The 13,855-nt window shown below is 40.7% G+C and overlaps 1 protein-coding gene across 3 annotated transcripts in view; it reads right to left on the minus strand.

Moving 5' to 3' along the window:
• Nucleotides 1–13,855, minus strand: part of rmnd1 (required for meiotic nuclear division 1 homolog) — a 67,460-nt gene that overhangs the window by 29,990 nt on the left and 23,615 nt on the right. For all 3 annotated transcript variants that reach the window (XM_052012400.1, XM_052012402.1, XM_052012401.1), the window contains 3 exons: nt 5,947–6,022; nt 3,508–3,547; nt 2,509–2,609 (listed from right to left, as the gene is read on the minus strand). In XM_052012400.1, coding sequence (XP_051868360.1) covers nt 2,509–2,609; nt 3,508–3,547; nt 5,947–6,022 — 217 coding nt within the window. The remainder of the gene's footprint in view (nt 1–2,508; nt 2,610–3,507; nt 3,548–5,946; nt 6,023–13,855) is intronic.

The raw sequence follows: 13,855 nt of genomic DNA on the forward strand, positions 1-13,855 counted from the left end.
CACAGGAGGCCCACCAGTCACATGGATTAAAGACGTTGGGAACAGACGGCGTAGGAAGTAAATTTCAGGGATTTAGCTCAGAGGATCTCAAATCAGTGATCCTAGAAATTCAATTATCTCACACACTAGTGGTTAACGTCAGTGAAATGCTACAGATCAAATGCTACATTCTACCAATGGGACCACTATCGTGAACTACTATTTAATTCACCACAATCTATCACTCACCTGTCTACAATCTCTAATAATCAGTTTTTGTACCTAATCGGCATACACTCCATGCCAACCTCTCACACTTAGCACTGCTACAAGCTTCACATCTACATCTCGCAGCTTGGAGAAGTTGCTGACTGTTCATCCAATCTCAGCAACATCACTTAAACAATTTCCACAGCATTCTTTGATGGGTTGCTAGAGAGGGACATTCGAGGTGCATAACCGGATACAGCAGGAGCTAAATGGAGAAAGGTGAGCACATCTCCATGTCTTAACCACCCACCCCCAGAAGAGATGATGTGATGATGTTGGCCATTACTGGAATGGACAGTTTTATAACCGTGGCCCGTGTACTGGCTACAAACATTGAAGTTCTGATTATGCTCATGTTTAGTTCACTTCACATCCCACTTTTCCTCTTTCCACCATTGCTTGCTTCCCAGGCTGAAGATAGTGTAACCTCTCACCCCAGCTTGCCTTCCCAACCACCCACCACCATCAAGCGCTCCATATCTTTCCCTTAGCAGAATCATACTAACATAATCCTGTGCCTTTTACCTTTCAGACAGCCAGGAACTGCAACCTGTTCAGACAATGGAAGCACAGTGCGATGACGAAGACACATCATCACTTGCTTTCAAATACATTACCCACCAGCTCCGACATTTACACTGTACATAGAGTAGTTTAGTGGTGAGGTATGCACGGATTAAAAACATTGGGAGCAAACAGCCTAGGAGGTAAATTTCAGGAATTTAGCTCAGAGGATCTCAAATCAGTGATCCTAGAAATTCAATTATCTCACACAGTAGTGGTTAATGTCAGTGAAATGCTACAGATCAAATACTACATTCTACCAATGGGACCACTATCGTGAACTACTATTTAATTTACCACAACCTATCACTCACCTGTCTACAGTCTCTAACAATCAGTTTTAGGTAGGCTGATCCAGGTGGTTGAAAAGGTAGTGCGGGTGCGAGTTCACATTGGGGCTATGGTTGCACACAAGTGTGTTGCAGAAGATTGAAATGAAGACTCTGATGGGGCAGATTGGCATAGTGTACTGGGATGCCTGCCAGAAAGCCTGTGTTCAATGTCATGCAGCAGTACAGCATCAGCTTTGTGGATAGCTTAGATCCCATCTTTTCCAACAACTCAGTGGATGCAACCACAAGACAGCAGCTGATGAATGGAGACTCAGCCTCCCTGGGAGCACAAGCAGCATCCAGCCAACATCCAAGTGTTGCTGTAGAAATCTATACTGTTGTCATGGAGACAAGAGACTCCAGATGCTGGAATCTGAGTCCTTATACGATGAGATGGACTCTGACCTCACGATCTACCTTGTTGTGACCTTGCACCTTATTGTCTACCTGCAATGCATTTCCCTGTAGCTGTGACAGTTTACTCTGTACTGTTATTGTTTTTACCCGTACTACGTCAATGCACTCCGCACTAACCCAATGTAAGTGCACTGTGTAATGAATTGACCTGTACGATTGGTATGCAAGACAAGTTTTTCACTGCACCTCGGTACAAGTGACAATAATAAACCAATACCAATACCAGATGAAGGGTCTCGACCTGAAATATTGGCTGTCCACTTCCCTCCACAGATGCTGCCTGACCAGCTGAGTTCCTCCAGCAGTTTGTTTTTTGCTCCATACTGTTGTCATCATGGCTTTGCACACAAGCATGCAAAAAAGCTCACAGTCATCACTGCACTCCCACAAACTGATTAATGGGTTTCTGCTGAAAGCCCTTCTCATTTCTCCTCCCCTCTCTCTTTGATCAGCTTGTGCTAATGCAAAGGGGTGTGAAATACCTGTGCTTGGCAAGCCTTTCCACAACCTACAGACCCATGTCCTTCTTTCAATATTCTACATCAAGTTAAAGACCTGGGTCCTGTAGGACATGTCTTGGAGAACAGGCCACTTGAAGTAGGACCATCCTTCCCAAGCACCAGTACACAATCAGTACCTTGAGTGTTATAGATAGCAATTTAGGGTAGCTGGGCTTCAGTTCTTGAAGCACATCAACATTTACTTAAAGTACTAGGATCCTACTGACATTATGACACTCTGATTTAGTCACTTTTTAAAGAGATTCCTGTCTGGCTGAGACAGCCCTTTCTAAGGCTCTGAGTGAAATGGCTGCAGACCCAGGAATGTGGGACATTAAGTACAGCATGTTGATTTTTTAGAATAGAAGTATTTCCTTTCTGGGCTTTCAAGTTTCAAGTGAACATTGAAAACAGTCTAAACAATTAACATAAGAGCCTGTCCTTACTCTGAAATCCGATAGTTAACTTCCTCATTTTCCCAATGAACCAAAGCAATTTCATATGGCTGGATCTCATGTGGCTCCAAGGTTTGCATGATGTGTTTCACCTACAGATAGCCATTACAAATGAAGGTCTGGTTAAAAATAGTGCATGTTTACTTTCATAAGCAGCTTTTATAAAAATACTCAGCATACAAAAACAACAACCATATAACAAAATATTATCTCTTAATGATCTTAATCTGTAGAAGATCACTGAAACCAGGATTTTCCAATCAGCATAATTTTAATGTTTTCAGTAACCCAATGGTTTATTGCCCACACTCAAGTTGTGCAATCAGAAAGTCTAAGCCTATATAATTAAGTCAGGAATACAAGCTGCAACTCATCACCTAATTAATAAATGACTTCATCTCTACCTTGATATCATGACTGGGTGCACAGGTTCAGGGATGGTTTTATCATTCTAACCAGTTTTAAAAATATTTAATTGAACTTCCAGAGCTAGCTTTATTTACTCAAATCTTTTTTATTTATGATGAAATCACTTCTGGTAAAATTAGCATGTGCATAATTAAAAAGCTTCTAAATAATTAAACACACTTCTGTAATAATACATATTTTAAATGCAGAATACTGAAAACTGCTGACATCAAATGACAATTACGTCTGTATATTAAAAGAATTAACTGCACGATACCAATGGGTAGCAAGTTCCCAGGTTTTGCAAAATGATGTGATTAAAAAAAATGACAAATACTCCCCACTGGCTGGTAGAATCAGAGCTGTCAGATACACCAGTACACAGCATATCTCAAAGACTGAAACTGCATGTGTTGCCAGGATTTTATGCCACTGGTGGGCAGTGGGTCTCATAGGCTGAAATGAAGACAAATGTTTTATATCAACTCATCTAAAAATGGGGGCTAGGGTAAACACACAGACAAATAGTGAGCAGGCAAACTAAAACTGTACCCTAGATACATACAGAATGATTCAACTTACTGTTTTATCTTCCACATTCCAAAAGACAACAGAGCCCTCCCTGAATGTGCAAGAAATAAAATCGTTAGTGTTGCAGAAGGTCCCAGAGAGGACCATCTGTTATCTTTTAACAGCCAGATAATAAATTGGATAAAATATTATTTCACAGCCTTAGGAACCCCATGACTGAAACAATCTATAATGTGCAAAATGGTAATTCATTTTACACAAATTATTAATAAATTTAGTATAACACAATCACAGAGTTCTTCATAAAACAGCAATTTTTTGTCTTTTTTTTGGGAAAGGAAACAGCTTCTGTATTTTAGAGAAGAGAAGAAGCAGCAAGACTAAGAACTACAGTTGGGACACAGGGCTGGAGAAGTGCTGTCAGATAGGACAGGGTGAGCATATACCGGAAGCTAACAGAGGATGAGGGGTTTGAAGTTTTGGGGACAGAGGTGGAGGAAAGAGAACCAATGGAGCTTGGTGGACAAAGAGTGATAAGGATGCTGACCTGTGACTGACAGAGAAGCTTTAGGTTAACTAGAAATTTTAAAAGATGAAGGAGGTAATAGTTGTGAAAAGGACATTTGAGAAATCAATTTGTGATGATGGAATAGATTGGGATTTCTGCTGAAGGAAGGTATATGTGGTTTCGTTCAGGCAATGGAATTTTAATTGTTTTGGATCAAAGCTGCTGTTTATAATTAGATAACAACAAATAACAATTCTGTCTTTTATGCTTTCCGAAAAAGGTCGTAAACACACAAAATTTGCTTTGAGAATTGGCTTTTTCGAAGATCTTAAAATCTGAAGGTTTGCAAAGCCAAAGTTCTGTTCTCGCTTGCTGTTGTGGGATCCTCCCCACACTGCAATGAATCCTGTCAGCTTTGCCTTGGCACGAATCAGATACAGACTTTCCTCATTAACTTGTCAGGGAAAGCAGATGCACACTTCCCTCCTCTTTCCCCCACCCGCATCAAAATATTGCTAGAATCAAATGTGCGATACAAATTGACTGAAAAACAATCTAATTCCTGTTCTTTCAGTTTCTATGACCTGATATTAACCATACCTATTGCCGAGGACTGGTTTAGATTGACCACTACTTTGTAGCCCACCTGATTTTAAGAAGCATTAAACTGGACAGTATGTACATCCAATTGACCACAAGGAGTCCTGTCCCCACAGGATAGATAAAATTAAAATAGGGGCTTGTGTATCCATCATATAAAACTACTGAACTTGAAACTTATTATTTAGTGCTTGACACAAGAGAAGTGTTTTAACACAAATTTGTGCCAAGACTGTCCTTGGTGTCATAAAATCAACAAAAAACCAACATTTCTCGTATACAATGACCTAATGAGATCCCTGGCAGACTGAAGTTAATTCTAATTATCAAATAATTGAAACACAAGCTTTTCCAAATCTCAGAGCAGTTCACTAATGCAGAGCCATGACTGCCCTAGAAATTTGCTTAGAGAAAACAAATGACAGAACTGAAAAGTTGTACATATCAGGAAAGACTGAACAGACTGACACCCTTTTCTATAGAATACGGATCGAGTACAATGTAATACAGTCTTTATGAAATAATTTGATAGGGTAAATGTAAAGAAGTTTCTACATGTGGGTAAGACTAGAACCAGGGGTCAAATATCAAAGATAATAGCTATTAAATCAAATAAGAAATTCAGATTTTTTTTCCAGTCATTGAGAGTGGTTGAATGTGGAAGCAAATAAGCACAAGCAATTGTGACAGCACAGATGCATTTACAGGGAAGCTTGAGAAACATGCATTGGAGAAAGGAATACCAGGATATGATGATAAGGTTAGGTGAGGGTAGAGGCAATTAACCTACAGCATAAACACTGGCATGGACGTATGGATCTGAGTACCCTGTTACTGCATTATAAATATTATAAAGCTAATCGATGACCTGGGTTTAGCATTCTACTTCTTGTTAGATCAAGAACAGGTCTTGTACTTCAGAAATTATAAACTGCATTTTTTTTTGTCTTTGATGCTTAAATGCATTTAAATTTGAGAACCACTGTCAATATTTATATTAATTGAGTCAAATACTTAAAATGTTTTTGGCACACAAAACAAAAGCTTTTCATTGTATCTCGGTACACGTACAATAATAAACCAATACCAATATTTAATACTTAACTAAAACCTACCTAACACCACCCCTTTTTCATTTATTACAACTTTCACTTAATTAAACAGTTGCAAATGATAGAATCATGGAGATGACAAAAAAATCCTTTGAAAAGTGGAATCTGTTGAATGGTTATCAAGTTAGTCAAAAAGCTGATTAGTTGCACTGCTAGTTCTATTCTGGGAACTGTAAAATACAGTAAGTGTAGCGTGACTACTAGAGTATACTGAACTGTTATACCATCTTCAAATAAGCTAACCAGTACAGAAATTTCATGCAAAGTTACCTGAAAAAGAAAATTAATCCATAATCATTTGGCTTGGCCAGCATTTCAGTTCCAATTACCAGGACGTTTGAGGCATCTAAGGAATAAACATTGAGAAAGAAATTCAGTTTGCAAAGAATTTTATGTTATAGTAATGTTAAACAAAAAAAAGTTTAAACAGAAAATATTCTTTATGTTGAGTTGAACTAAACAACAGAAAATGTAGGTACTTCTGTTAATAATTTGATCAACTTTTTCAAACAGAGGAGTGAATAGCAGTTGAACCATACAGAAAATATAAATAGTGATTAATTTCCAGGATTAAAGAGTATTTGAGCTCATCCTGACAGCATTATCTTCATCAATTTGCACTTTACTCTCTACAAATACTGCCGAGTATCCCAAGCAGTTTGGTTTTTATTCAGATTTTGGACTTCATTTCCCATATATCAATTACAACTCATCTAAAGCAATACTTATTAAATAAACTTTCTTTCATAACTAGTAAAATAAAGGTGCTCACTGTTCTTAGTATGTAAAAAAAACCCCAGCAATTTCTGAAAAAAAGATACATTATGAGTTTTATATCAACACAAATTGATGGACTCCCACAGCTACCTCGACTACACCTCCTACCATATTATCTCCTGTAAGGACACCATCATTTTCTCTCTCTCCCTCCCCACCTCATCTGTTCTCAAGATGAGGCTTTCTGTTCCACGACTTTTTAAACGTCCTTTTTCAGGAAACATAGCTTCTCTTCAACCACAATAGATGAAGCTCTCACTCTCAGCTCCTCCATTTCCTGCACTTCTGCTCTCACCCACCCTCTCCCAGACAGATCAGTGATTTCCTTGGTCCTAACCTTTCACTCCACTACCCTCCGCATCCAGCATATTGCCATTTCTGCCAGCTGCAATGGGATCTCACCACCAGTCACATCTTCCCCTCTCCCTACCTTTCTGCTTTCCTCAGGGACCACTCTTTCCATGACTCCCTGGTCCACTCACCCATTCCTCTTTCCCCCGACACCCTCCCCTACAACAGTAGGGGGTACAACACTTGTCCCTACACCTCCTCTCTCACCACCATCCAGGGACCTACACAGCCCTTCCAGGTGAAGCAGAGATTCATGTGCACGTCCTCCAAATTTGTCTATTGCATTTGGTGCTCTTGATGCGGTTTGCTTTACATCAGTGAGACAAAGACTAGGCAACTGTTTTGCAGTGCACCTGCACTCTATCCACAACAGCCATCTTGAACTTCTGGTTGCATGTCACTTCAACACCTCTCCTCATTCCCATACCAGTCTATCTGCTCTCAGCCTTCTTCGCTGCCACAGTGAGGCTAAATACAAACTAGAAGAACAACACCTCATATTCCACTTGGGTAGCCTGCAGCCCAATGGTGTGAACATTGAATTTTCCAGTTTCAGATAATGCACACCCTGTATTCCTTCCCCACTCCTACTGGTCCACCTAAGTTCTCTCTCCCTTTGTTCACCTTTTCCATTTCTTCTTCTACCCACCCCCCCCCCCCCCCATCTTGAATACATTGAACAATTGAGTCTCTACAGTTCACTTTGACAGAGAATTTCAAAGATTCATTACCCACTGGGTGAAGAAATTTCCCATCTCAGTCCTGAGTGGCTGACCCCTTATTTGAGACCTGTGAATCCTGGTTGTAGACGTCCAAGCCAAGGGAAACACCAAATCCAAATTTACTATCTCAAGCACCATAAGAATTTTGTATGTTTCAGTGAGATTGCCTCTCATTCTTCTAAACTCTCAGTCACCCAAACTCGGCCCATCAAGCCATGAAACTTGCGGACTGAGTGGCCTACTCCTGCTCTCATTTTCTTGTGTTGTTATGTAAAGGTGATGCACAGCAGAAGAGTTTTATCCAGGTCCAGTATACAGTGCTAAAGGAGTCTTGCTGATTCAGTTACATCCTGTGCTTTATGCACCCTCTTTCCTCTCATTTGTCTAATTCATCAACATCCTTCAGCAAAGGAACTTGGCCATCTTTACCCAGTCTTTCCTAAGAGGGACATCAGAAACACTGGTGTGCTTGACTCTTAATGGCTCTTCAGTTCAGGAACAATTAGGGATGGACAATAAGCGCCAGTATTTTCAGCAATGCCCAATCCCATCACTCTTCACGTGCACTTGGACTTCAGCTGCATTCTGCCTTGCCTTTCATCAGCTCCCCATATCTCCATACCCTATTACTATTCATCCAATTTTATGCAATATGATGCATTTTTCCCCCAGTCATCCACTTTCACTCAATCGCTCAAAGGTTTATTTGGACTCTTGCAGAAAAGAACACAAAATGTAAAGAGGAGGATCAGAACTGAAGAAAGGACCACAAAAGTTAGTCCAGGTGCCAAGCAGCACACCCTGGAGATAAATTGTTGTATTTCTATGCTACTCAGAGGTAAAGAGACTGGGAGCTCTCAGTTAGATATGCACATTAGTATAAACATCTCTGACACACCTGTATGGACTTCCTCCCCTTCCCCACAGTGATTTATTAATAAATATAATGGTTGTCAAAATTAACTGCCATGACAAAACAGTGTGCATTTCTTCTGCCTTCCAGGACATGCATTAAGAGTTGCAAACTGTCTGTAAGAACAATTTTTCAGAGGGGACTATTCTTTCTGAGGGTGATTATCACATGACAAACAGCCATACACCAGCACAGATACCTACACTACAGTCATTCACACTCCAGTTAGAGAATTCATTGAGTTTTCATTTGGTGATTCATCCCTCACAAGTTCACACAAGCACTGTTGGCAGGTACACCTGTGGAGAGTCCAGACCAGAGGACAAATTTTGCTCAGCTTGGGAGAAAATCTGAAGCCCTGGGGTGATCATTGAAATAGAGAATACAATGATGCTGCAGCAATTTAGTCAGGGACGCATGAACATGCCACGCTTAACCTACACAATAGCGGACAGGACAAAGAAGTTCAACCTGATCGTTTGTGGATGAGTGAATCGTGAGAAGGGCTGTGAATGCAGAAAGATGTGACCTGCACGGAGGTTGAAGCACAGTTCACTGCAGAACTTGCTACTTTAAAGAGGATGACAGGTACCATCTCTGCAGTCTTGCAATGCTTTCTGTGTCTCCAAAAAGCTGGTCTTCAGCAGGGATGTGATATAGCACTTATCTAGGAGGAAATATTGGTGTCAGTGAGGTAAAAGTGAGAACTTTGTTGAAAATGCTCTTGCATCTCACTCGTTGATTTTCCTCCCAACACCCATCACCTCTCCGAGTACCTACATACTGCTTCTTGTCCTGATGGCTGAGTCTTACCTTTACAGGGGTAAATGGAGCAGGGCATTAAGAGGTCTAAAAGCCAAACTATGTCATACAAACACATCTCAGAAGCAATAGCAAACACAAGTTGAAGAAATTCTGTTTCTTCAAGTAAATGCACATGATGTTTAACAAAATATTATGGTGTTTCCTTTTTTTTAAAAAAAAATGTATTGTCTAGTACCAGTATCACATCTTGCTCATTAAGCAGCTAGAGTGGCAATTGTTCCTCAATATTGCATGTCAATGCACTGTGGGACCCTGTGGACAGGATATGTAAAGACAAATAATGAGTTAAAAGACTGTTTAGTGCAATAAGAGGTAGGGGATGAAGGAGTCTGTTTCTGATATCAGGAGTGGACCACAGGATTTTTTTTCTTATTTCTCACACTGGGTGAACCTTTGGGATATTCGGGCACCCTTGGCAGCAATGTAGTGAATGGTGCCCATCTTCATGCTCTACACTTATCTCCTCCAAAGGTGAGTCAATCATGAGCTGCTTCATCCACCTCAACTTGCAATTGTCTTTTTTTGGGCAAGAAGAAGCACAACCACTGTTTTCTGGTATATACTCATTGACAAATAATAAACATTCCAATGGCGTGCTGGCTGATGCACGTGGTGATCACACTGCACTGGTGCTCCAGCAACTGACTGGTGGGTTCTGCACAGATATCAGGAACAAAGCTTAAAGGAGCATCTCATGATTCCTCAGCTGGCCTTCGAACCTGCTTACCGCAATTTTGCATTAATGCATAAAGAGGAGAGATTAGAACAGCGATCTGCAGCACACCTGGATGAACTTCTGCCAGTGCTTGGACATCAGCTGTATTTTGGTGAAGGAATATTCCTCATGGTCTACAGAAATTGTTATTGCTGTAGTGTTGATGGGGTTGCCTTGTGTGTGTGGTTGATGGGACTTGTACGTGGGGAAATTCAGTTAGAAGGGCAAATCATAATTATTGCTCATTCCGGTTTTTGTCAGCAGAAACATCTGTATTTTGGAGGTAGATTACACAACGAAGACCATAACATATATCATATCCCGTACAATAGTGGTGCAACAGTTAAGTTACCAGACTAGTAATATGGAGATCTGGACTAACAGTCCATGGACCTTTCGGAGAACCAGCACTCAGTCCACAAGAGTGGCCCTGAGATTCCAGCACCTATCATTAGATGTGAAAAATTGCCCAGGTATGTCTCCTTCACAAACCTAATCAGGCAATTAGTTTTGTCTCAGTCCTCAGCAGAGTGATGGTAACTATCACAGGCACTGCTGTCAAGTGGCACATACTCTCTAATAACCTACTCAGCGATGCTAGTTTGGGTTTTGCCTGGACCACTTGGCTCCAGACATCATCACAGCCTTGGGCCAAACATGGACCAAAGAGCTGAATTTCAGATGCAAGGTGAGAATGACTGCCTTTGACATCAAGGTAGCATTTGAACTAGTGTGGCATCAAGGCAGCCTAATAAAACTGGTCAATGGGTATCAAAGGGAAAACATTGCAGGAGCTGGAGTCATACCTTGCACAAAGGAAAATGGTTGATGTTGTTGGAAGTCAATCATCCCAGCACCAGGACATCTAAACATCCTATGCCCGACATCTTCAGCTGCTTCATCAATGACCTTCCTTCTATCATAAGGTTAGAAGTGGGTACATTTGCTGATGATTGGTATTGGTATTGGTTTATTATTGTCACTTGTACTGAGGTACAGTGAAAAGCTTGTCTTACACACCGATCGTACAGGTCAATTCATTACATAGTGCAGTTACATTGCGTTAGTACAGAGTGTATTGATGTAGTACAGGTAAAAAAACAATAACAGTACAGAGTAAAGTGTCACAGCTACAGAGAAAGTGCAGTGCAGTAAGGTGCAAGGTCACAACAAGGTAGATCGTGAGGTCATAGTCCATCTCATTGTATAAGGGAACTGTTCAATAGTCTTATCACAGTGGGGTAGAAGCTGTCCTTAAGTCTGGTGGTACGTGCCCTCAGGCTCTTGTATCTTCTACCCGATGGAAGAAGAGAGAAGAGAGAATGTCCTGGGTGGATGGGGTCTTTGATTACGCTGGCTGCTACACCAAGACAATGAGAGGTAAAGACAGAGTCCAAGGAAGGGAGGCTGGTGTCCGTGATGTGCTGGGCTGTGTCCACAACTCTCTGCAGCTTCTTGCGGTCTTGGGCAGAGCAGTTGCCGTACCAAGCCGTGATACATCCAGATAGGATGCTTTCTATGGTGCATCGGTAAAAGTTGGTGAGAGTCAAAGGGGACAAACCAAATTTCTTTAGCCTCCTGAGGAATTAGAGGCGCTGGTGAGCTTTCTTGGCTGTGGCATCTGCGTGATTTGACCAGGACAGGCTGTTGGTGATGTTCACTCCCAGGAACTTGAAGCTGTCAACCCTCTCGACCTCAGCACCATTGATGTAGACAGGTGCACGTACACCGCCTCCTTTCCTGAAGTCAATGACCAGCTCTTTAGTTTTCTTTTCTTTTTCAATCTTTTTATTAGTTTTCAAATTAATACAGATTAATATATAACATCAATGTTTGTACATGTAATACAAAGAGATCAGGAGAACAATCATGGCCTAGATAATCATAAAGAACAATAAAATATATTAAAAAAATCTGTAGATCCCACGATCTCTTAGTAAATGAATATAATATAAAAGAAAGGAAAGAAAAAGATTTATTATATATATATATAAAAGAAAAGAAAAAAAACCCCAAATCAATAAGAAAAATTATAAACAATATATCAAACCAAACTAAACTAAACAGAAAAATTTCAAAAAAAAGAAAAAAAAAAGACTGGACTGAAATTTCTCAGTAGAACAGAGCAATATTATGTCGTCAACTCTGTTCCTCTAAATTGGGAAGTTATTGAAAGGGGATCTATATCATGTAAAAATATTGAATAAATGGACTCCAAATATCTTCAAATTTAAGCGAAGGATCAACAGTACCACTCCTAATTTTTTTCCAAGTTTAAACATCATATACTTTGAGAGAACCATTGAAAAGTAGTAGGGGGTATTGGATCCTTCCATTTAAGCAAAATGGATCATTTGGCCATTAATGTAACAAAGGCAATCATAAGGTTAGCAGAAGCAGATAAATGGCCAGACTGTATCCTTGGTAATCCAAAAATTACAGTGAGGTTGTAAATCAATATTCAGCACATTTGAAATAATGTTAATGTCTTTCCAATATTTTTCCAAAAGAGGACAGGACCAAATCATATGTGTCAAAGAAGCCACATTCGATTTACATCTGTCACATATAGGATTTATATGGTGATAAAAACGGGCTAGCTTATCTTTTGACATATGGGTCCTGTGAACTACCTTAAACTGTATCAAAGAGCGTCTGGCACACATTGAAGATGCACTAACTAAATGAAGAATTTTCTTCCACGTCTCTGTAGGCAAAGGTGTCTGGAGTTCGCTTTCCCATTCAAGCTCTTTAGTTTTGTTGACATTGACTGCATAATGTTCAATTTCTTTCACAACTCCTCCAGAAAATGAAGCAGCCCATGTCTGAATGTCTTCTAGAGCATGCGACGAGTCCTAGACAACATTCAGACATGGACAGTTAACCTCGTGCCACGGAGGTGTCAGACAGTGACTACCTTCAACAAGAGAAAATCTAACCACTTATCCCAGACATCCAATGGCATCACCAGTGCCAGGTCACTAACCACCAATATTCTGGGGATGATCACTGACCAGAAACTCGACTGGACCTGCTAAATAAATACTGTGACTAAAAGAGCTGGTCCGAGGGTTGGAATCCTGTGGCAAATGCCTCATCTCCTGACACCCAAGGCCTTTCCACCATCTACAAGACACAAATTGGGAGCATGATGGAACACTCTCCACTTGCTTAGATGAGTGCAGCACCAACAACTTTCAAAAACTCCATGCAGAACAAAGCATTAACCGATTGGCACCAACTCAGCTACCCTTAACATTCATTCTGTTCATCGGCACACAATGCCTGCAATGTGTACCATTAAAAAATGCACAGCAGTTAGTCACCCAATTGAACCCACAAACTCTAGAGTCTAGAAGGAAAAGGGCATCAGGTGCATGGGAACACAAGTACCCATAGGCTCCTGTTTAAATTCTTTTCATCATTGGATCTAAATCCTGGTGTGACACAGTGGCAGTGTAAGTAACGCAGCCATCTCACTGCTCCAGCAAACCAGGTTCAATTCTGTCCTCCAGTGCAATTTGCAGGTTTCTCCCTTGGTGACCACGTGGTTTCTCCCAGACGCTCTGGCTTCCTCCCACATCCCAAAAACATGCTAGTCATTTGGTTAATTTGCTACTGTAAAGGACCCCAAATGTGACTGTGTAATCCTTGCAGAGATGTTAATGGGTATGTGTGACAGAATAGGAAAATAACTGCGTTAATTGCATTACTCCAAGAGCCAACATAGATTTGGCGGGTTGAATGGCTTCCTTGTACGTAGTAAGGAAATGAGACTCATTATCCATGGGAGCACCTTCACCAGAAGGACTGCAGCAGTTCAAGGTGGCAGCTCACCAGCACAGTCTCAAGGGCAATTAGGGATGGGACAATAAA

Source organism: Pristis pectinata, chromosome 3 (assembly GCF_009764475.1).
Source record: "Pristis pectinata isolate sPriPec2 chromosome 3, sPriPec2.1.pri, whole genome shotgun sequence".
Classification (NCBI taxonomy): domain Eukaryota; kingdom Metazoa; phylum Chordata; class Chondrichthyes; order Rhinopristiformes; family Pristidae; genus Pristis; species Pristis pectinata.